The 23,384-nt window shown below is 35.1% G+C and overlaps 1 protein-coding gene across 2 annotated transcripts in view; it reads right to left on the bottom strand.

The window, feature by feature from the left end:
* Positions 1–23,384, bottom strand: part of SEC13_3 (GTPase-activating protein S13) — a 37,216-nt gene extending 13,832 nt beyond the window's left edge. Inside the window, exons 1-6 of one of the 2 annotated variants that reach the window (XM_051209397.1) lie at positions 23,058–23,384; positions 22,158–22,202; positions 22,003–22,118; positions 19,769–19,920; positions 17,965–18,098; positions 13,007–13,158 (exon numbers count right to left, since the gene is read on the bottom strand). In XM_051209397.1, coding sequence (XP_051074853.1) covers positions 13,007–13,158; positions 17,965–18,098; positions 19,769–19,920; positions 22,003–22,118; positions 22,158–22,202; positions 23,058–23,060 — 602 coding nt within the window. In that variant the 5' untranslated portion in view covers positions 23,061–23,384. Of the gene's footprint in view, positions 1–11,821; positions 13,159–16,597; positions 18,099–19,768; positions 19,921–22,002; positions 22,119–22,157; positions 22,203–23,057 lie in introns of those variants that run through there. The other variant, XM_051209398.1, reaches the window with a different exon arrangement.

Raw genomic sequence — 23,384 nt, 5'->3', positions numbered from 1 at the left:
TTCTTTTCGACGATATCACAGACTCTAGCTGTGCAATCATATTTGTAGTAAATTCACACATAAAGTAGTTTATTGAAAAATCGGAGGACAATTACACTACAAAATGTGTCAAAGAAGATCGCTTAATAATAGAGAATTTGAAGAAAGATAATAAGATGAAACCAAATGCATGAAAGGTGATTGTCCATTTTACGAGTATGAGAAGGGTAAAGAATAAATTAAGAACATGAGTGTTAATAAAGAATAATTAGAATTAAAGAGATTAAAAACACTAGAAGTATGTATTAACAATCAAAGTAATGTTTATAAAGATGTAGCTACAAATATATGTCTTTCACATGCCCCCTTTGCATATAGAGTACAAGTTTTAAAAAATGGATTGTTAACACCTCTTCAGTGTATATTTTACATTCGCCTTCCGAAAGCCATGCAGGATAATGTCCAGGGACGAGCTTGGAAAACGCTCACATTGTTCGTCCAATGTAACCTACTACACAAGAGTAAGCAAACTTATGAATACAGACCGATGTGGCCTAAAATGAGAGTTCATCTTTAACACTTATTAATTTACGTTAACTTCATCTAGTACAATGAATAGAGTCAAATCTCATTAGATGTTGTGATTAACTTATACTGGTTTTTTGAAATGAATTAATCGGTTCATTACAGTTTAAATTTCAAAGGTTTTATAGGACTAAGGAAGCCACACTAAATAATGCACTTTAAAATCATTGGAAGGTATCATAAATTAAGTCATTTTTGTGTAATACATAGCTGATAGAGTCCGTTATGTGTAAACAAGTTAGGACTTGATACAAATGTGTATCAGTTCATATTGTCAGTCATAACATAAGTAAAGCATGTGAAAATTCATAACTTGTATTAGTGAAGGAGTCAAATGAATAAACTTGTCGATGATACTAAGAAGCACATTTTAAGGAAACATAAAGAACGAATACATTTATCTCACTAGAATTTACTTAGACTATCACAAATTACTATTACCACATAGGTTAAAATAGGAAAATTTGCATCACTACTCAAACTGACAGTTAATTACTTTATGAATTCTTGATTTGACTGTCTTTTTTCTTCTAATCTACTGATACACCAATAAACATTGAATGTTTAGAGTAACCGATGTCTAGGCACCTATAACACATATCTCATTCAGTTTCTTATTCTTATCATTATTTTTTCGTTGGATATAAACATAAGTCCAATCTTAACAAATATATAATTTCAGATGGGTTTTGTAGATATTATAGTAATTTCAATAGTTTAGATCATGAGTCAGTGCGCGAGGTCGTGGATGCGCATTGCTGAGGAGTCCCACAATAAGACGAAACGGCCGTCCAGTGCTTCCAGGTTTTCCATAGTGGTCTAGCTTCAACTAACTCATGATCTAAACCATTGAAATATATAATTCATTTGAATATTATACTATACTGTATATTCCACATATAATCAAACATATATTTTATTGATGTTAACAATTGGTCAGTAGAACTTTGTGAATAATTTTCTACAATATTTTCAATCGTGTTATATCTACATCAAAGTTTTAACTGATCATAATGAAAATAATAATAATAATAATAATAATAATAATAATTTCAAACAATCATTTACAAAATAATAACAATAACAGTGAATATTAAATATAAAATGTATTTAATTTCGATTGTAATAAATATTTATTAAATATGAAAAATAAATATTGAACACATAAACAACAGATGAAATAAGTCAGTTGAATTATTATTAGGTTGTCGGGTTTTTTTCTTTCTCTCTCTCTCCTTATTAACTAATCCATTTTATATTTATTATAATTGAACAGAATAATAATAATAAATAGAAATGTATAATAAGGTTGTATTGTATTCCTGTAATTCTCTCACTATTTCTTATTTATTCATACATTTTGATTAGAAATATAGGATAAAATAGATTGAAAATATACAAGTTAGTGAACTAATAGTCATATTAAAGATGATGATGATGATATGAATACATTCGACCTAGTGACAACACAATGTTTAAAAGTCAGTCAGAAAATTCCATTTCACTAGTAATAAAAATTATGGAAAGATTTTTTAATTTGTGTTTTAAATGTTAACCTAGACTTTGAATGCAGTGTTCATTTGAACAAAATTCAAGTATTGCATACACGTAATTAGTTTCTGTCTAAAAAGACAGTGAGCTTCTGAAGAGATTTCAAAGAACCACATATAAATTGATTCCTGAAATCCTAAAGCTATTGTATGATGAGATAAACTTAGTCTATTACCTCTGACGTGCAGAAAAAGTAGAGGTGGTTGGATTACAGTCTTCAATGTTCTCATTTTTTTGTCTTCCGGAACAGAGGACCTGTGAGCACATTTTAGAGACTTTAACACACCCAGAACCAATAACTAGTTAGAAAATCGCTAACTTTTCCATAAAATTTTCAATAAATGGAACTCTTTACCTCAAGCAAGTGGTCGAAGCCCAATCTCACTACTCACTCAAAAGAAAACTTGATCAACTGACAGAACGCCATAGTCAGAACTGACACAGATCAATCAGCTCTTGCCTTTCCCAAACTGAAACTGATAATAACGACAAGAGTAAAGATACCATAGTTACGCACCATCGGATGCAAATGTAGTGGTTTTCATGAAGCCTAAAAAATAGGCTTAACCTCAGGCGGTTTCGAGAATGCACATTCATTGGAAGTTCCATACTACGATGAAGCAATCGTTCAGTTTTTTTCTGGTTCTCAATGGCTGTCTAGTGGGAAATCGGTTCACGATAAACATTACAAAACTAATCAAACCCCATAAACTTCCCATATTAGCAGGAAGTCAGTCAGTCATGCGCAACGTAGAACTTGGTACGTGTGTACAAAGGTCGAAGCAATCATATCCCATTAGCACAAAGAGGTGAATTTGTTATAGAGTATCTCAGGGTATTAGAGGGAGTAACAGCATCAGTGGCAATAAAAAAGACCGGACATCGAACATAAAATTCAAGAAAATACAAATTACTGACGAAGAAATTATGAGGAACTCAGAAGCTAATAGGAAGGCAATATTTTTGGTAGAAAGATCAGTATTTAAGGATTCAAAGACTAAATCGAACGTCCTTCCCACTGACTTAACATAATAGTGTTATAAGCATCATTAATAGATAATGTAGATAACGATTGAAGGCTAAATGAAGATCGTTCCAACCCAACGAGTGTTTATAGTAGATATTCGTTAGATAATAAGCCATCTATGATCACTGATGAGACTACAAAATAAGACAGTGTGTATTCTGTCTACTTGATTCCCAAAAGCATTAATTTACTATTAATAAACAAGGAGAATGATATATTCAAATCTTACTGAAATCAAGAGCCAACATACGTTCAACAAGCATTGAAAACAAGAGGGCACTGACCAACTGTATCGCTTTAATATGGGAGCCCTTTGAAGTGAAAAATCTACGAACCCGAAACTGGAGATCGGACCCAGAACCTTTGGCATCGCACTCGAATGCTCAACCTCTAGACCATAAAGTCGGCATCGGATGTTGTACAATTTTGACCTTAAAATTCGTTCGAATGAAGTATGAGAGTGGAAATTGTTTTCAGATTATCCTTAATTGTCTCTAAAATATATACAACTGATACCAGTAGTGTCACATCCAGTGATTATCTTACTATGGAGTACAATAGAAGAAGGTTAAGGGCGAAAAGAACAATGTATAAGAAAATTTAAACGGTCTAATCACGAACCTTTGTTTCGTACGATTCTAATTTGGTTTTTGCACAACAATTGTAATAATGATGACCAATGTTTATATAACGCTAGATATTGACCATTTCATCATACTAAATGTCTTCTCTTTAATTCTACTCGAGTCACCTGTTCTTTACGAATTTACTACAATTATCCTTGTAAAATCCATTCACAATGTTTACACATGTGAAATGTAGCAACTAGGATGGATAAGGATTTCAAAAAGAGCTTGTACAGAGTAATAATAATCGCAAAAAGCTATAAAGATTTAAAATTAATGTATAAATAGCGCTGTAAAAATCATGATTAGCAAAAACATAAGATTTTTAAAGAAAATCTGTGCAAGAAAAGAACTATTTCAATAATATCAACCAAAATACTCAAAGCATTATGTCAGTTTAAATTGTACTATTCAGCTTATGTCATATTTTCATAACCATTAATAGTCTTTAAAAAGGTTTACAATAGTTCCAATGAAAAATTTAATCATTGTAGTGTAGTGTAGTCAATGTGGTGAACTTTTTTTTTTATCGAGCTGAACAAGTCACATAATTATCATCAACTTTATATGTATCCGTGATTATTAAAACAAAACTAACCAGATGTCTTAATTTTAGAACAAATTATTGCCTTTTACTAGAGTCAATGAACTAGAACTCGATTTCTACTGGGCATGAATTTCAAGGTAGTATGTTTGTTTTCTATTACAAAAAAGTTCTCTTTCTCTGTATATATATATATGGATACACTTACACAAGTAAATACTAGACAACTAAGCTGACACAAGGTCATCGTTACTTTCATGTGCATAGACAGGTATGGATACAGAGAGAATGAATGTGATTATTATTATGGCTAATACTCATTGACGCAGTGAATAGTGTTCGTAGTGTTTATGTGATTATACAGGGTGGGCAGGCGAATAACGATAATAATAAAAACAATGGTTAAGTGAAGACTTAATATTATGGTGATGATAACTCCATTTTGTCTACTCTTCCAGCACCATTGTGATATTTTTGACAATCAAATAAATTTGGACTGTTGCCAAAAATTGGCAACCAAAACCAAAAGGATAGATAAACAGACAGAAGTAATGTTAAACAAACGGGTATTGTATGAGTAGAAGACAATAGTCAAAGTTTAATTATAATCTAATCTATAGTTCTATTAGATACTTGAAATATTAGGAGGAATAACAAATACATTCGTCTACTTCTTAATTTACATCAGGAATTCGTTTTTAGTTGACGAACAACTGAACACCAAGATGAGGTGAACAAATGGTTCGCTCCAATATGGGACTCGTCAGTAGTACTCAACTGGGACATGATCAGAAATTGAAGCAAGGATCTTCATAAATAGCGGCTACTGTTTAAATTTCAAACAGAATAAACATTCAATGGCTTACGATTCAACTTTTAATCAATTTGCAACTTATGAGACCATAAACTACTTTGATGACTCAGGTAATTAAATACGGCTGCGAATAAAATTGTCCATTGAGATCGTAGCATTGGTAACAAAGCATCAATAATGCAAAACGATTAAAAACATCAACATCCCAGGTTTCAGTCGTACTCTTATAAGGTAAATTCCACAGAAAGTTGATGATTCTGAGAACAGTACGAAAGGATAAACCCTATCATCTTGATTGGTCGCATCAAGCGTTGATTTCGTTAGAATTGGAAGCTTATTTTTACTTATTCCGTCACAAGAATGCAGTTGGACAGAAAACGTCACGAATTTAGAGCAATGTATGGCGCATAGGCTGACGAGTTCCATATTTCTGAACATAATTAGTCAAAGAGAGGTAGAGCTATGAGGGCGAGTGTCACTTTCCGGTTGCCCACACCGTACAAGGATATTTTTATTCTTGAGGAAACTGCAAAAGAAGCTGGGTTAGTGACCTGGTAGCGTGACCGTAGAGCCCAAGTCAACGCTGTTTAAACCCAATCATTCACGACGTTTTAACGGGACTTTTTTGATGTGTTAGGTCGGAACTCTAAAAAACCTTACCACCGTACACGGAAATACGTATGATAAGACGAAGTGTGACATTTTTAGGGAAAACCTTTTCTAACACCTTCCTTTTACTGTAAGAAGACAGCATCGCTGCAGATGCTGGTTGTCCGAGGGAAACACTGTTGCTGTCATCTCCATCAACAGTCTTCAGTACGACTTTGCCCTCGAACCTTTAGTTGATACTTCTAGTCTTACCGTCTACCGACCGATTTGCTTGAAATGTTGGGACCAAAAGAAACATGTATTCCAGTCAGTATACCTTTGTCTAGTCATCGCGATAGGCATGCCCGACCACCGTGTCAAGGTAAGAGTTATAGTCGGGAAGCCTTCATTAACCAAATAGTGGTTCGAAATGTTTCTTTTCATGCAAAATAGTGTTTCGAGATTGCTTTATATCAATGCTTAGCATACTTAGAGGAGTGAGGTAGTTTAGAGTTTTGACCACTATATATTTCTGAAGTCTCATAAAACCTAATGCGATGAAGACCGACAAACTTTTGATTTAGGTGAACGACTGTGAAAGATGTTCTATGAACGGATCCGGTATACAAAGGTTGCTATTTCTTGATAATGGATGTTTTATAAAGCGCTCACACAGAGCAAAAAGCGAGCAATGGTAAGATTGGAAGACTTTCTAGTAAATAATTAAATATCCTAAATACTTCATTGAATATACACTGGAAAGATAGATCATGGTATATATTAATAAAAATTTGCTTCCAGGTTTTCCATGGTGGTCTAGCTTCAATCGACTCATGATTTCAACCTGTGAAATTTCTAAAACTCTCCACAAAACCCATTCTGATAAAAATTTGTAGATGCAAGCAAAGACTATTTATTACTAATCAGCATGAAATTAAGTAATGAAACATAGTTTGAATAGTGTTTTCTTAGAACCAGATACCAATGAACAATTGAAAGGATACTTATTTCCAGAAGTATCACGATCAACGAATGCAAATTCACAAGTGACTAAAGACTAACAGGTAGAAGATTGACAGGGATAGTTCAAATAGGAAATTTATTAGAGCAAAAGGGTTTTTGATAATTTGTATAAGGTAACTCATAGAAAAGAAATTATCTTAGTGGGTGATTGTTTACAGGAATGACAAATTATTGTTGACAATGTACTGACTATTATCATACAAATGCGCTGCTAGTTTATGAGATACCAGGTTAGTCAAGTACCTTAAATTAACAGCTTTATTGGACCAGTGACACTACTTATATGACGTCAAAAAATAATGCTTGTCATGTAATTGTCTACTTATAAGTAACTAAACAACTACAGCTAAATAAATAGAATAGTTAATTATGTCTAACTTAATTGATGTTTAAAACAACTGTCGAAAATCGGTTTAACCATAAAGAAGAACCAGAACAATGAATGGCCTGAAACTTTATTGATCTATGTTTTTCTCAAACGGCAGGCGTGTATACCTAAACAAAGAATTAGGTATGTATACTGATCTAACCGTGAGGGTCATAATAAGGACAAGGACAAAACCATGACCTTATGAGGTCATTGGGCGGTAGAATTTGCTAACAACTCGACATGAATTTTTATTGCTTTGGGATATGAAGTGACTGTTATAGGAAAGAAGACAGGCATAAGAATGTTAGGCACTACCATTGCATTCATATCATACTTGGTCACATGTGGTAGAAAGTATAAATAACCAATGCTTTTTTAGAAAAAGAAACGAAGACAAATAGGATTAACTAAGTAAATAAGACATACTTGTTACAGATATATAAAAACACTTTATTTTACTTACTGTTATGATAATTAACACAAGTTTTTTGAAAAAATTGCTGACACCTAAACATTTGGTCAAACGAATTAAAGAATTTTAAACTGAGTATAGGTAATCTTCAAAAGAACAGGATATAATAAAAAGTGGAACGAAAGGAATGTTTAATTTTCGTTAATCCAACCGTAATAGTATAAAAATATTTACATATCTATAATCAGCATAATATCTACCAATTTTTTAGAAAACAAACATTCCTTTCATATACGAAATGGTAACGTTAGACATTTGTTATAATAAAAATCTATTGCCATTCTATTTTTTATACTATGGTAATGGAGTTCTACAAAGTATTCCATTACTAAGTTTTAGAGTAAAAAGAGAAATAATAAGCGTGTAAAATATTTTTCGATCATAGAGACAAATTTCGGACAAAAATAAAAATGATCTTATTCAAGGACATAAAATGATGTGTGTACAAAAATGTTTGAATTGATGTAACTAACGTACAACGAAAGAATAAGAATAGCCAATAAAATTAAAGATATAAGTTACAGAAATAACGAGATCTAGACATAAGTTTAAGCAAAAAATCCAAACGATATACTTTGAGCAGACATAAATAAGAACATAAAAATCAGACAGGTAGTAGAGAATAGACATATGATACATAAAATGTGAGGAATGAAGATCCAATTGTTAGATCAAGCAAATATATCAACTAAGTTAGACTTTTTCCTTAAATCGACACAAAACAGAAACCAGATAATATGTATATTTCTATGTTTGTAAAACATTATTTTTTGTAATTCATCTGAAAAACAGGTTATGATTAAATTGAATAAAACAGTAGAAAAATTTTCACTCTCAAACATATAGAATAATTTGAAGTCATGTCTGATAAATAGTCCTTGTCAAAGCTAGAAATGATATAAGACAAGAGGCCAGTAAGAGTGTTAGGTGTTTATGATAGAATTATCAGAAAACTGGCAAGTAATTATTATGTAACCAATTCAAAGTGGTCATGACTATTTATGAATTTATATTGTGTTTAAGAAAATATGAAGTTAAAAAACCACTAACAATAAACTGTTTGAAACACTGTCTCATAACACAGTAGTAGTCTTATTTTAATTAATAATTACGTAAACATCAAAATGGATAAGGAAAATTATTTTAATTCACTAACGAAGTACGGTCTAGTACACTCGAGCATGAGCTACACTTGTGGTGTGTGCTACCTATATTGACATAAGTAGTATATGATGTTAGTCATAAACAGAAGGCCTGGCAGCAGAGAGACAAGAGGATCGAACAGTAAAGAATGGAAACAAAATGCAATTTGTATGAAAATGCAAGAACAATGAAGTCTGAGTCATTTTGAGATAATTGGTGGATATTTTGCAAATTAAGCATTTACTTTATGATTGTTAGATTTTATTAACAAGTCCTGTGATTGTATGTTAAATGCATCTGATTGTCCCCCACTTGTGATCATGTTAACTACACATTTATTAGTGTGACGTCTACAAAGCGAGTCTGTCACGTGCAATTATTCAGTGACTGAAAATCAAGTATTTTAACAATCAACCAATTATGTCACTATTGTAATAGATCCAATTTCAAATCTCTTTTAAAGATGTCTAGCAATCCATCCAACATGATTGTGTCAATTTTTTTTAACACTGTATTTTTTCGCATTCATTTTGTTAATATCTGATTGAGTGAACATTGAATATTTATATTTTATACGAAATACGGATCCTCACTCTTTTCAAAACACTGTTGTGTTTCAAAAGTTAGTTTTGATTAACAGGTCCTATGTAAAAAATCTAAGGTCCGAGGATAAGATCATACTACTAACTGTGCTGAGTTATAGTAGTAGCACGGTATTTCTCATAGATAACAAGAATCTTTAGTAATACTACCTTCCCACGATGAAAGAAAGTTAGGAGGGGTCGAACCTACAACCAGCAAATCTCACCTTGCCACACAGATATCTGATGTCGCCTGTATAGTCTGAGTATGGAAATGATACATAACAAACTAATTACAAAAAGTTATGTGACCAAAAGCAATGCGGACTAGTGTTGGAGACGGATGGAAGTTAGGGACGGCCAAACCAAAACATGACATCAGTCCATAAAGTCACTAACTTCTGGTCTGAGCCATGTTGGTAGATGCAAACTACTTGGTTGGGGTCCGCACGACCATCGTAACCACTGGTTGGGGACACTAGATGACATGACTCCGAACTGACCACAATGGCGTAGGGTGTATACACTCTTTGTCTTCCCTTAAGCGGTGAGATTAAAATCACTTAATCACTTTCTTTCTACGAACTGATTCTTACTCCCTGTATAAAATCTTTATTTATATATATATTACTACCATTGAAGTAACTGCATCTATGAATTTGGTGTTCATCTTGTTGTGCTAATGAAGTATGGCAACTTGGACTGACGCATATAAACGTCTGCTCCTACATTGTAAATGACTGACTGACTTTCTGAGCAGGCACAAGCAGATGTCTCTCTTAGGCTGTAAAGTTGCGCTTCTCGTGTTGACAGGATCGCGACTAATAACTGGTATTTACTTTAATACTTCTTGAAAAGAAATATTCTTTCACGATGTACGCAACAGTGAAGTTACAACGATCCCTACACCTCTAACAACAACAAAATACGAACAATCTTAATTTTTAAGTTACGTTAACTTTATATAGTTTTAAAGTCTAAAATGTTTGTCGCACGATAATATGTTTTCTGGAGATGACTTTACGGACGCCAAATTGACCAAGATCAAACGTAACGATAGTGCCAGTAATAGCAACTCCACACATAGAATATGGCTCCAGAAGAAAGAATGGATTCACTAGATAGTATGAAATAATATTGGAAACTGAGAAAGTTGTGAGATGAAGCGTGAATAGATCTGGAAGACTGCGAGTGACTCGAAGCAATTTTCTTCTAACGTCTCCCTAATCACTAATCATATTCATTGAGCGACTCAGGCCACGAGTCAGTTAATGATCTAATATTGTTCTATAATGCTGTCAATCAATATGATAGTATTTTATTTTATATGAGTTTATTGCTCACTATCTGGTCTGGATAAAATTACCTGGTATTTTGATTTGATTACAAGTACAATGATAGCTGCTAATCTTTGGGATTATAGTTTATGCGATTAGTTCGAAGATAGGTATTTTTGATAGTGTTCATTTGACATGTTTTTGTAAGATGTTAATCTATCATTTTTACTAAATACGTGTTGTTTTTAGTTACACAAACCTTAAAATGATAATGCATTCAGCTTAGGTATAAAGCTAGACCAACAAAAACTACAAACTTCTTTTTCCCCACCAATTCATTTACAACAGCAAGTCAATATAATAACAAAAATTATCTTCCTAATAATTACATTCACTGGATTAACTTACAAACATTTTATATTTTAGGACATCACAAGATTAGAAAGACGGGGTTGGTGAGTGAATGATTTACAATGAATAGACCGATGCACTTGAATAACTCAGGTGAACATAAAGAAAAACACATCACAAAACTGGCATATTAATATACATAGGTATAACGGAAAACAATAAAATGATAAACAATGCTACCTACGATGACTAAGTATATGTATATAAGTGAAGGTGTATAGGTAGACATTCCAAATGCCTTAGCGACTAAATATCTTATGAATGATTTTTTTCTGTACTTTAATTAGATTAGACTGACTCCGATTTTAGACGAGAAATTCCACTCAATCTGTGTTAAACAAACTACCATCATCATCGTCAACACTGACACCACCACTGCTACTGTACAAAAATTGTGCTAGGTCACGGTTATTTCAGGTAAAAATGAAAAGAGAACACAAAACAACAAAAGTAAAATAACAACTGACCTACACATTAAAACAATTGAGTTTCTAGTCTAACAAATAATGACCTGAACGGCATAGCATTGATTTGACACAATCAGTATGGTGGTAGTATTTTCAGTGTCTATGACAAACACTGACAGTTTAGTAAGTTATGGGTGAAATAAACGCATGGTAAGACAGGGTGTAGACAATATTACTTATCTAAACATATATATATATATATATATATATATATATATATATATATATATAAGCTCGCGTGCGAGACCGAATGTCGTGGTTTCGAATTCTGCGAGCGGGATCGTGGATGCGCACTGATGAGGAGTCCCATGCTAGAACGAAACGGTCTTCCAGTGCTTCCAGAAGACTCTGCATTTTGTCAGCGTCTTCCCCAAACAGGACTATGTCATCTGCGTATTCTAAGTCGATAAGTGGACCTCCTGGATGGAGATCAATACCCGAGAACTCAGTCGACGAGAAAGTTATTTCCATCAGTAGATCTATGATGAAGTTAAACAAAAATGGGAAAGTGGACGTCGGTGTATACACTCCCTGTCTTCCCTTAAACTAAGAGATTAAAATTGCTTCATATCTTTCTTTCTACGAACCAATTTTTTCTTCTTGTACTATGTCTCTATATGCAATATTTCTCTTATATATTACCACCTCTGAATTAACTACTTTTATGAATCCGGTGTTCATCTTGTTGTGCTGATGCGGTATGGCAACCTGGACTGATGCACATATGTGCCTGGTCCTACGTTGTAGCTGACTGACTGACCAGTGCTTCCAGGTTTTCCATGGTGATCTAGCTTTAATCGACTCATAAATTCAACTATTAAATTACTACTATCTCCACAAAACCCCTTTCTAGTAAGACAGAAATAATTAGGCACAGTTGATTTACATGAAGGTATTTGCTTTAGGGTTATTAGACTTGAACTGTTGGCTGGATGATACTCACCTTTCGTAATCTGGCATGTCAATGTGGGGACAGGAGCTTGTTAGGAGAAAACAGGTTTTAAATAAAGAGTAGATAGAATGTGGCTAGTAGTAGGATACAGGACGTCTATTTCGTTCTATTTGTGACTCATCAGTTAGATGTACCTGCATCTATTCAATTTTATCTACGTCGAACTTTATCACAATGGCTATGTCGAGGCGATCCGAACAGGACGCACAAATGCCAACTAAGACTGATCGAATTTCATCCAAAAATATCAAAAACTGAATGATCCAAACCATTTCATATTGAATTAAGTTTTTAAATATCGTTCCGAAGAACATTTGATGACAGTGTAAGCGCATTCTCTAATGTTAAAATAATATTACCTCTGAAGCGCACATAAATTGGACGAAATTACTAGCTGAACTATTTGCGAATGACTTAGTTTAATAAATTGGATAGTGGAGTGCGGAGTAGTTTTAAAAGAGATTGGGATATAAAACTGAACATCACTACTGATTTGCATGGGACAGCTTTGGAAATAATTAATTAATATTTACACTAGTAATGATTTGGAAAATATTGAAAAAAAACGAAGAAGTAACAATAAATGAAAAGCTTACCGCCATATTTTAATTAAAGAATCACACCCACCAGAAACGAGTCTTTTGATAGGAGGAATCATAGTATTTGTTGATGTTGTTGTTGCCAACGTGGGATTGAATATAAATTCAGCATTTATGGAGGGTGCCCAAGACACGCTATTAACACCAACCTTAAACAATAGAAAAATAACTTGATTTATGATGCATGTTTGACAAGGATACAAGAAGATTTATTAGGTATTTGTCATAAAACTGATTAAAAGGTACGAATATTTTTTGAAATGACTAAAAACTTGATAAACATATACTAATCAATGTAGTGTAATTAGTCATAAACAAGATAAAACCTGGAACATGTGTACATCGATTCGAATTGACAAATTCGTCTGACTGTGCTAATGAGTTGCGGCCAGACAAATCCCACAGCAGTAGAGATAGTGTCATTATTAGTAGTATTAGAAAAGATTAAACATACAAAATTCAATTCCAGAAATCGCAAATTAGTGGAATAAAAATCTACAGGAAATTCACAAACTAAGGGAAGACAAATAGTGAATGAATCTGCCCAATTGCAAACAATTTTGAGCTATGACAACCAGTGGTTTATACTAACCTACATGGCTCGGTCCAGTAGTCAGTTTCTTCAGGAACTAATACCATAATTTGATTTGACTACTAGCTTTCTTCAAACCCACTCCTATACGAACCATCATTGCGCGTCAAGGTAGTCGATCGGAGGGAATATGTAACACGTTTCTTAACCATCTCAGTCAATGTACCACAATTACCTAGCACTCTGACTCTAAACCCAGAATTGTCAATTCGATGGTTTCAAAATGTACCATCAGTGGTTCGAAGACACCTATGATTGAATACTAGTAACTTACGGATATTCTCCATTTTTAGAGGCCATTTCTCACACCCATAAAGTAGAATGGAGCAAACTTCTGCACAGTAAACTCGTCGTCCGGCCAGCAGACAGATATCTCCACCGTGGCACAAGTGACGGAAGTGTGCGAATGCCCATTAAGTTTTCCGAATTTCTGGCACGATTTTGTCAGACACCAACTCACTAGGGCTGATGAGACTTCCCAGATAGGTTAAGTGATCGATGCATTCAGTTACATCACTCCCTATCATTAGTTCAGGAGTTGATACAAACCAACTCTAAAGCAGCAATTTGAATTTAGATAGGGAATGGAAAACGTAGCCTAAACATACTAACATCCTTGCTCAAGGCGACCAGAGGACTCGGTATTTCTCAGTCTTCGTCGAATAGAACTATATCATCTAGGTATTCAAAGCTAGAAAGAGAATCCCGTGGTAGAAGATCGATTCTGGGGAAGGACGATATGAGCGTTATCCTTAAAAGAATATCTGTCAGTCAGCTACAACGTAGGACCAGGCACATATATGCATCGGTCCAAGTTGCCATACCTCATTAACACAACAAGATGGACACCGGATTCATAAAAGTAGTTAATTCAGAGGTGGTAATATATAAAAGAAAGATTGCAATAAGGATATAGTACAGCAAGAAAGAATTAGTTCGTAGAAAGAAAGATAGGAAGCAATTTTTAATCTCTTAGTTTAAGGGAAGATAGAGAGTGTATACACCGACGCCATTGTGATCAGTTCTGAACCATGTCACTCAGTCTCCAACCATTGGTTACGATAGTCACGCGGACCCCAACCAAGTAGTCTGCATCCACCAACATGGCTCAGACTAGAAGGTAGTGACTTCAAGCACTGATGCCACGTTTTGGTTTGGCTGCCCCTAACTTTCTTCCAACCATCCCGAACACCGGTTAGCATTGCACGTCGTAGTAATCGATGTTTGGGCATACGTAACACGTGGCCCAACCATCTCAGTCGAAGATTCACAACCTCATCGACTGATTAAAAGAATATCTGTAACAAAGTTAAATAAAAATAAAGGAAGAAAACAACCCTGACGAATACCACTTGAAGTTATGAACTCCCGTGACAGTTCACCAAAAGTTGACTCGAGCAGTGGTGTTCAAGTGGAGAGTCTGTACAAAATTAATGTACTTCTTTGGTATGCCTTTCGATGACGGACATTGGCATAAAACCTGTCGACCTACTGATTCTAACCTTGCCTTAAATTCGAAAAATACAACGGTGGCCAGGAGTCAGTAGGTAAGTTTATATTTCAGAACCTGGTGAAAGGTAATTATTTAGTCAACATATCCACACTCAGGTCTGAAAACAGCCCGGTTTTCTCGGGTTTGTTCTTCACAAGCTTTAGTTAGGCGTTGGATGATGACTGAGGTTAATATTATAGATACTGTCAGTCAGACTGATTCGTCTATGGTTTTTACAAGTGAAATTTTGTTCCTTCTTATAAACTGAAACAATCAACGATTGAAACCAGTGAAAAAGGATTACGTCCCGTCCCAAGATTCTAGCTAATATCGCAGTCAATCTAACAGCTAAAACTGAACCACTATCCTTCGAGATCTCATGGGCTAATTCAATAAAGCCTTCTGCCCTCCCTCGCTTTAGGTTAGCTATGGCTATTTTTACTTCATTGAGTCGGGGAGATGATATGACATCCCATACAGGTCGCTTGGTTAAAGTGACAACTGGAGGATAGCTGCAGTTAAACTAATCAACGTAGTGATTATAGGTAACTAAATCAGTTTGAATTAAAAATCTGTAGAATACTAGTGTTAGTAGCAACATGAAAAACGAGTGGATTGGTTAGGAATTCAATCTCACCGGAGATTCAGCTATATTACCAAATTATTTAACATAATTAGGATTTTGCGTGACGGAAAAATTACTTGTCAACTATGCGGGAAGTGCTCACTTCCAAGCATAATAATTATAATGGTGTCCCAGATAAGCGAGAATTCGTTTTGTATATACTGGATCATAGTGGCAACGAAAACTTTACATCAACAGATATCAAAATAGTAGGTGGGGTGATATCTATAAGGAATGTATTGACAGTTTAGAGGGTATTTTTGAGTCTCTTCTTGTCAAAACACAATGCAATGACTTAGAGTTCAGTAATGTTCTTTTAAGTAAAACATTCATATACATGATATTTTGTGTGAAAAAAAACTAAATCACTACTTAACATTGGTCAACTAGATTTCATTTCACCTATACAGAGAATTGTGAAATCAAAAGCAAAGATTGAATCCTTATTATATATAGTGAACGGTAGTATATCTAATACATGTACAGACATCCACAAGGGAATGATGGTATATTTCGATCCGTGAAGAAGTTATACCAAATTAAACAGCTATGGCAACAATAATGATTAATAAGTGCATGAAAGACCAAAGTTCTTAGGAAAATGAGATGGGTAGGAATCTTGGGATCTTTAAACTGGTTCTATAGTACTTATATTTTGTCTTATTTGCAGCAGATTCAAACTGAAACTGGATAATTTATAAACTAGGTGCATGTAGCTTGTTTACGAAATACTTTAACGGCGGTCATGATTAAGGAGGGAAGTCAGCTTCGAGATGATCGAAAACATGATGACTTAGTAACGACTGTTACCTCAAATCACTAATTACACTAGGGCTTTTATTTTAATTTGCAGTTCAATCACATGAGCGAATTCCTTACCTACTTGCGACTGTTACTCCTTGTGTAGAAGCATAGACCACCCACCAGCATTTTTCATCGAACTCTGTTTCGGACAATTCTTCCCAGCTGTTGTTTGTCCTTTGCATATCTGCTTCCAGTTCCTGGCGCAATGTGTTCTTTGATCTTCCTCTTTTCCGTTTCCCTTCAGGATTTCAAGTTAGCGCTTGACTCGTGATGCAGTTTGATGGTTTACTCAATGTATGTCCTATACACCTTCATTATGTTTTCCTAATTTCCTCTTCATATGGAAGCTGATTTGTTCTCTCCCACAGTAGAATGTTGCTGATGGTATCCGACTAACGGACATTGAGTATATTGTGTAGACAATTGTTTATAAATACTTATGCATTTTTGATGGTTGTGATAGTTTTCCAAGTTTCGGTTCCGTACATTAAAACTGTCTTGACATCCGTATTGAAGATTCTGACTTTGATGTTGATTATTTTGAGGTCCATATGTTCTTCAACCGTAGGAATGTTATTCTTGCTTTGCCAATCCCTGGTTTTACGTCTGCATTAGATCCTCCTTGTCCATCGATAATGCTGCCCCGATAGGTACGTGGAAGATTGTACCTCATCCAGAGCTTCTTCATCAAGTGTGATTGAGCTGGTGTTCTCTGTGTTGTATTTGAGTATGTTGCTTTTCACTTGTGTATGTTGAGGCCAACTGATGCAGAGGCTGCTACTACACTAGTTGACTTCACCTGCATTTTTTCTTGTGTATGGGATAGAAGAGCCTGGTTTTCTGAGAAGTCCAAATCTTCTAGTTGATTCCGAGCTGTCCAATGTATTCCGTGCTTCCCGTCAAATGTGGAGGTTTTCATAATCCGGTCAACTATCACAAGAAAGAGAAAGGAGGAGAGTAAGTAACCTTTTGTGACTCTGGTCCTTACTAGGAATGTATCCATCAGCTGTCCTCCATGCACGACTTTGCAGTGTAGTCCGTTGTATGAATTCCTTATGATGTCGACGATCTTCCTAGGTACTCCATAGTGTCGAAGACGGTTCCATAATGTTCCCCAATCCGCACTGCCAAATGCTTTCTAATAATCAAGGAAGTTGGTGTATAGTGACGAGTTTTTTTAACGATGATCTGTAGTGTCGTGATTCGGTCTATGCAAGACCGATGTTTATGGAATCCATTCTGAATAAACTGTAAATGCACTCTTAGAACATAATGCATTTTGTGCTACTAAAGTGTTTGTTAGTAGTTTGTTATGTTTCCGAAAAGTAATATCGATGGCTTTTCAATAATAATGTCCAACTTATGTGCTTTAAACAATGACGGGGTCGACTTGGCAAAAATTCAAGGAGGTCATAAAACTCACAGCTGATACTACCACTTACGGAGTGTGCTTCTGGGATTCGAAAGGCACGCCAAGAGTTCGTTTCGTCCGATATAAGGATAGAGATTGTCCCATCTGAACTGGCACATGCTAGCGTTAGTCCATAAGAATGAGGAGCCCAACAAACGCAATTGACTATTAAATAAAAAACAAACGGTGGATGACTCTGGAGAACAAGACTAAGAGCTGCAGAGTTAACCAAATGCAAATGTTCTGAAGTTAAGTCATTTATTTGTAACACAAAACTTCGACGACTGAGTGTCTACAATAACCTACCTTATCTCTACAAAAACCAAGTGTTTTCAAAATACCTAATTAGTTTCTGGGAAAGTTATTCTTGTGTAGGATTATTTTTTGGCTTGCATTTAAGTCTTTGAAGAGAATTTTTGCTTACATTATTACCTTTCTACTTGTTTTCAGTAAAAGTAGCTAAGAGTTCCAGGAATCAGTGAGTCAGATTTGTTGATAATTAGTGCTCATTTAAAATAATTTCCCATCCATTTTATGTCAAATTAAGGAAAAAGTTTGTTTGAAGGGAAAAATTTACTACTGCAGTGTCCATACATAAATATCAATTTATTAACCCGCTTGAAGTTAGTGGATGCATTATTAAAAAGATATTAAGCGTGCATTAAAAGCAAGTGCGGCTTGCGCGGCTCTACAAACATAGGATTAAATTTTTATAAAGCAACTTTAAAAATAATATATAAGTGATGATTTTGAATTTTGCGGTGATTAATGGGATTTAAATTTTAAGAAAACTCTGAAAAGGACAATTATAAAGTGACACAGTTTGCAAAATATCGTAGAAGGTACAGAATCTTAAGTTCAACAAATAATCGAAAGTAAGTGATTGGAATGTTTATGGTCAAAATAATATAAGAAATTATGCATACTTGGACATGTTCTACAAATGTCGTCCCAGAGAATTCCACGTCGTGCATTATTTGCCGACTCTGGGACTGGTTGGAAAAAGCGGAGAGGTGGTCAGTGCATGACATGGTGTCGTGGTATGAAAGAAAGCTGCAAAGGACTGGCTTCTGTTGGTCCTTCACGACTCCCTGGTTGGGGTCTGAGAGATAGTGCTACACAGTGGCTAGAGACGTTATCAGATATGGCTCAGAATAGAAACCAGTGGCGATCCTGCTGTAACCTTCTTTTACTTTCTTCATAAAAAGTGGTTGTGTCTCCCTTACCTGAAGGATTTCTTCTGATTGTACCTTTCCGTTCCCTCATTACTACCATACCACCTTACACCAATCTCTCCGTTACTGTTCTCTTTTTTTTTTGCGCTCCTTAGCTTTTTTTTTCTATTTCTCTTCGAATTCTCATTATTTTGTGTGGCGCATATATATTGGCGCTCTCTTGTACCAATATTCATGTGTTCAAATAAATAAACAAATAAAATGTTAGCCAAAATATGATGAGGGCTGTTATGTACGAAAAAAATAAGCCCTGACATCCCATCACGAAAGCTTTGGATAAAACACCTATGACTATGTTAGTTTTAGGATCTTCGAGATCACTAACGTATTAACTTCCTCATACAGATAGAAAAAGTTTACTAAGTTCAAAAGGAGTAATGGCGAACACGTGGGATTACATATATGAAAAAGTATTTTGAATCACCTTTCCAAACCATCGGTCTTCATGGACTTGTATGAGAAACAGTTATTGCTTAAACAATCGAAAACACTGAATTGTCAACTTACTGATGGCTCAAAATATACTACAATTGTGATACTAGTCATCTCATACTGGTACACGATTATATATAGTTTCAAAGTATTGTAGTTATATCTAACCTGAACTAGCATGTTCAGCATATTCAAAGACTTTTCCCCATCGTCCATTGATTTCTTGCCAGATAATCACCTTACGATCATAACCGCAAGAGGCCAATAAACTCCCATACATAGGATGGGACCAACTTAAACTCCAAACAGGTCCTTGATGACTACATGAAAATGATTAGTAAATAAAACAGATGCTTGTATGTGTATGAAATACGTCTAGACAACCAAAGATTAGTTTACACGAAAAATTCTCAAATGGAAATTATATCATGCATAAATGTGGCAAGGAAATTGTAAACAACTAGACCAAATTAGAAAATGCCATTGATTAAGAAAAAAACTAACTGTATACGAGTGGCCACACGGAATCATGTATTTTGTGTATGTATGACCTGGTGTCATGTAAGTCACCGACAGAAAGTGTTGAAGATGCAGTCGGTTTATGAACGAATATTTTTATCAGGATTACTTTCGACTTTTAAATATTAAAGTTTAGTGCTTCAAAAGCTGGGCTTCCTTACAGGCCTCCGCGTTGTTAGCTTAGACATAATGGTAGTCACTGGTTGAGGGACAAAACAGTCTGATCGACATTGCTCAGGACACAAACCAGATGAAATGTTCCTCGAAAAATCCCGCCAATCCTCATAGGCGCCTTTGAATGTTACTAACTAACGTGCTGCCAACTTAAGAGGTTACTAAACCGAAATCAGACTTCTCGATCCCAGTGTCTTGAATCAGCTGGAATGCTCCCAAATGCCCTGATACGGCCAAGGGTGTATAAAGCAAGCCCTCTCTCTCCAAATGCTCTCACATAGTCACGCGTATACAGCCACTGTCAGGGAAGTCTTAATCACTGCCTTCTCGCGGCAGGGATGTTGTTTACGAAATTGAGAAGACGAAAGGCGAATGTACTATGTTTGAAGAGATTATGAGATCACCTAAATCAGCGAATGGAACGAAGGGTCAGTAACACCGCAACGAGACAAGCTCAACTATGCCGATGGGTTCCAGGCCTGCTAACTAAACAGAGAAGACCAGGTTAGGACGAAAGGTATATTTCAAAAGCAGCCAGAAGCCCGAACAAACCAAGCATGCAACTTAAGTATATATATATATAGTATAAAGAGGTCCATGGAAAACGTCACAAAACAGCGTATTAAAAGAGCCAACAAACCAATAACATCTAGAGTCTTTTCAAGTGAGATATACAATCTGAAGGTAAAAATGAGCGCTATTGGCGCGAAAACGGGAAATTCGAATGTACAAAATAAAATTGCGAAAATAAGGCGCTTAACAAGTGATTTCTGGGGATCTAGCATCTCTCAGAGAATTTCCGGCGCTTTAACCGGGTAAGTGAATACGGAGGATTCACATAGGGAAGTTAGAAAACCCTGGTCCCAAACTAATGGTGCACATCAGCTCCAGAATCCCGAAGAAACAAAAGGCGTATGAAGCTGTTGTTGGCCACCAGTTACCATGTTACTGCATCTCCTAACGTTGCTCCTCTAGGTCAAAGGTTTGAGGATTGACCACCTAATAAAACCATCTACTTCGGTTAGGGCACCCGGGCAGTATTCTACCCCTAACATAAAACGAATGATTTGTGTGATGCATATCTATTTCGTGCCTCCTTGTATCAATGTTTATGTGTTTAAATAAAAAAAAGATAAAGTTGGAGCATTTTCTGGTAGTTCCGTTCAACTCACTACCACGTGCTGAAAACCAGGCATCTCAGTTCGCGCGCACGTTTTATGCGATCTAACATAAGAATCTATATGTACTGTTGAGTGGAAGATCATTATCCCTCGATAAGTTGTAAAGAACCGACGTAAATCCAGTGCTTAAAAGTATGAAATGGCAATAAAAAACAGAATGGGTCAAAACAAAGTAAAATAAACTCATATGTATTGGTGGATGCATCGCTTAAGTAGGTAGCTAAGCAAAGGGGATAGAGTAGTTTCCTAATGATTATAATGACATTTGTTTACGAGCTGAAATACTGTCCAAGAAACCGGACCAAAGCACATAACATAGATAATTTCCAGAATTTTATAATCACATGACTAGGAACATTTGTTATGAAGACCTACAAGATGAAGTCCATCCATCTTCTAGATAAGACTCCCGGAAATATAAAATAAGGAAGTTAATGAATACTTTGGGATGGTGGTTATATATTTAATCATGTTGAAATACATTCAAAAGTTTATGGTAATATTAACTCAAAATCGCTTAAAACATACTCTCGTAAGTGAGCTATAAGAACTTGTTTCTTGTTACGGACATCAAATATTTTAACTGAATGATCAGACGAAGCTGTTGCTAGAGTTGTTCCATAGTAGTCCAACTGAGCATCATGCTAAGAATTCGACAGTATTTGAAATATAAAAAAACTTACTATCATATCTTCATGGTTAGTATCAATAGTTTGAATGCCAGAAACCTAAACCAATAGATGGATGAAAACAATTATCTGAGAAAGGTAAGATTTTGTGATAGAATATTTAAATAAATTTGATGTGCAATATGCGTACGTAAATGAGACTTATAATGCTACAGTTGGATAACATCGGAATCAATTTGCTGGTTTCAGTCTGAAAGCTTACAAAAGTATGTACTAATCATTATTTTGAATTAACTTCAAAGTATTTAGGGACTTTAAATTCACAACTAAGCATCTTAAAAGATATAGGTTAGATATTTAGAAATCGAACAAAAACACACATATATTGGAACAGATGGATTCCCTATTTTTAATCATATCCATATAACGTGAACTTGAAGCGGTCTTTAAAGGAACAAATCTCATTTATTAAGAATAGATTTACATACATAAGTCTCCAAAAAATGCAGTCATTATTGAGAAAAAGCAAGCAAACCAGATATCAGTTGACGTAAGACAGAGACATGAAAAAGACGAGAAACTCCAGGAGACAAGTAAACTTATTTGCTAATTTTAGTGCCAACTACATAAAGGAAATTTATGGACTCATACTATTAAGATAGTCTTATTAAACTACATAAACGTTGGGGAATACGTAGAAGAATTAGGTTGTGATAAGTAGACAAGACAGATCACTTTCAGTTTAATTTTGTTCGATTTTATTTATTATCGGTATAGGGAATTAACACTAAATAAACTGCCTTGGAAGATAAGTTTTGGACGACTATGTGTAGGACGAATATCCGGGGTAATATATAGTCATTTATCCACGCCGTCACCGTGAAAATAATTTCCAGAGATTTTTGCTTTAAATATTGGAGTCAAATAGGGACTATATCGCACCGAAACTCTTACCATAGCTTAAAATAAAACAAACACGTCACGAAGTAGCGCAGCTCTCGCTATTACCGCTTTCAATCACTGATCCTCAGTCTTCAGTCGTAATATAGTAGCTAAGTGGACCTGTGGTAATCCCCACAGCTTGTCTTTTAGTTCACATTTCTAATGAAAACGTTCACTGATGGGGCTGATAACTCTGATTCGGGCAAGGCACTCGACGAGAAAAACGAAACCACACTCAGAGCTTATTAAATTTCATTTTTGAACAATCGAGATAATGCTTTGGAGATTACTAGTGCTAAGAGGAGCACAAAGTTCAGATATCGTAACACCAAAATGGTT

Source organism: Schistosoma haematobium, chromosome 1 (assembly GCF_000699445.3).
Source record: "Schistosoma haematobium chromosome 1, whole genome shotgun sequence".
NCBI classification, from domain to species: Eukaryota; Metazoa; Platyhelminthes; class Trematoda; order Strigeidida; family Schistosomatidae; genus Schistosoma; species Schistosoma haematobium.
This window is presented reverse-complemented; position numbering and strand designations above follow the sequence as displayed.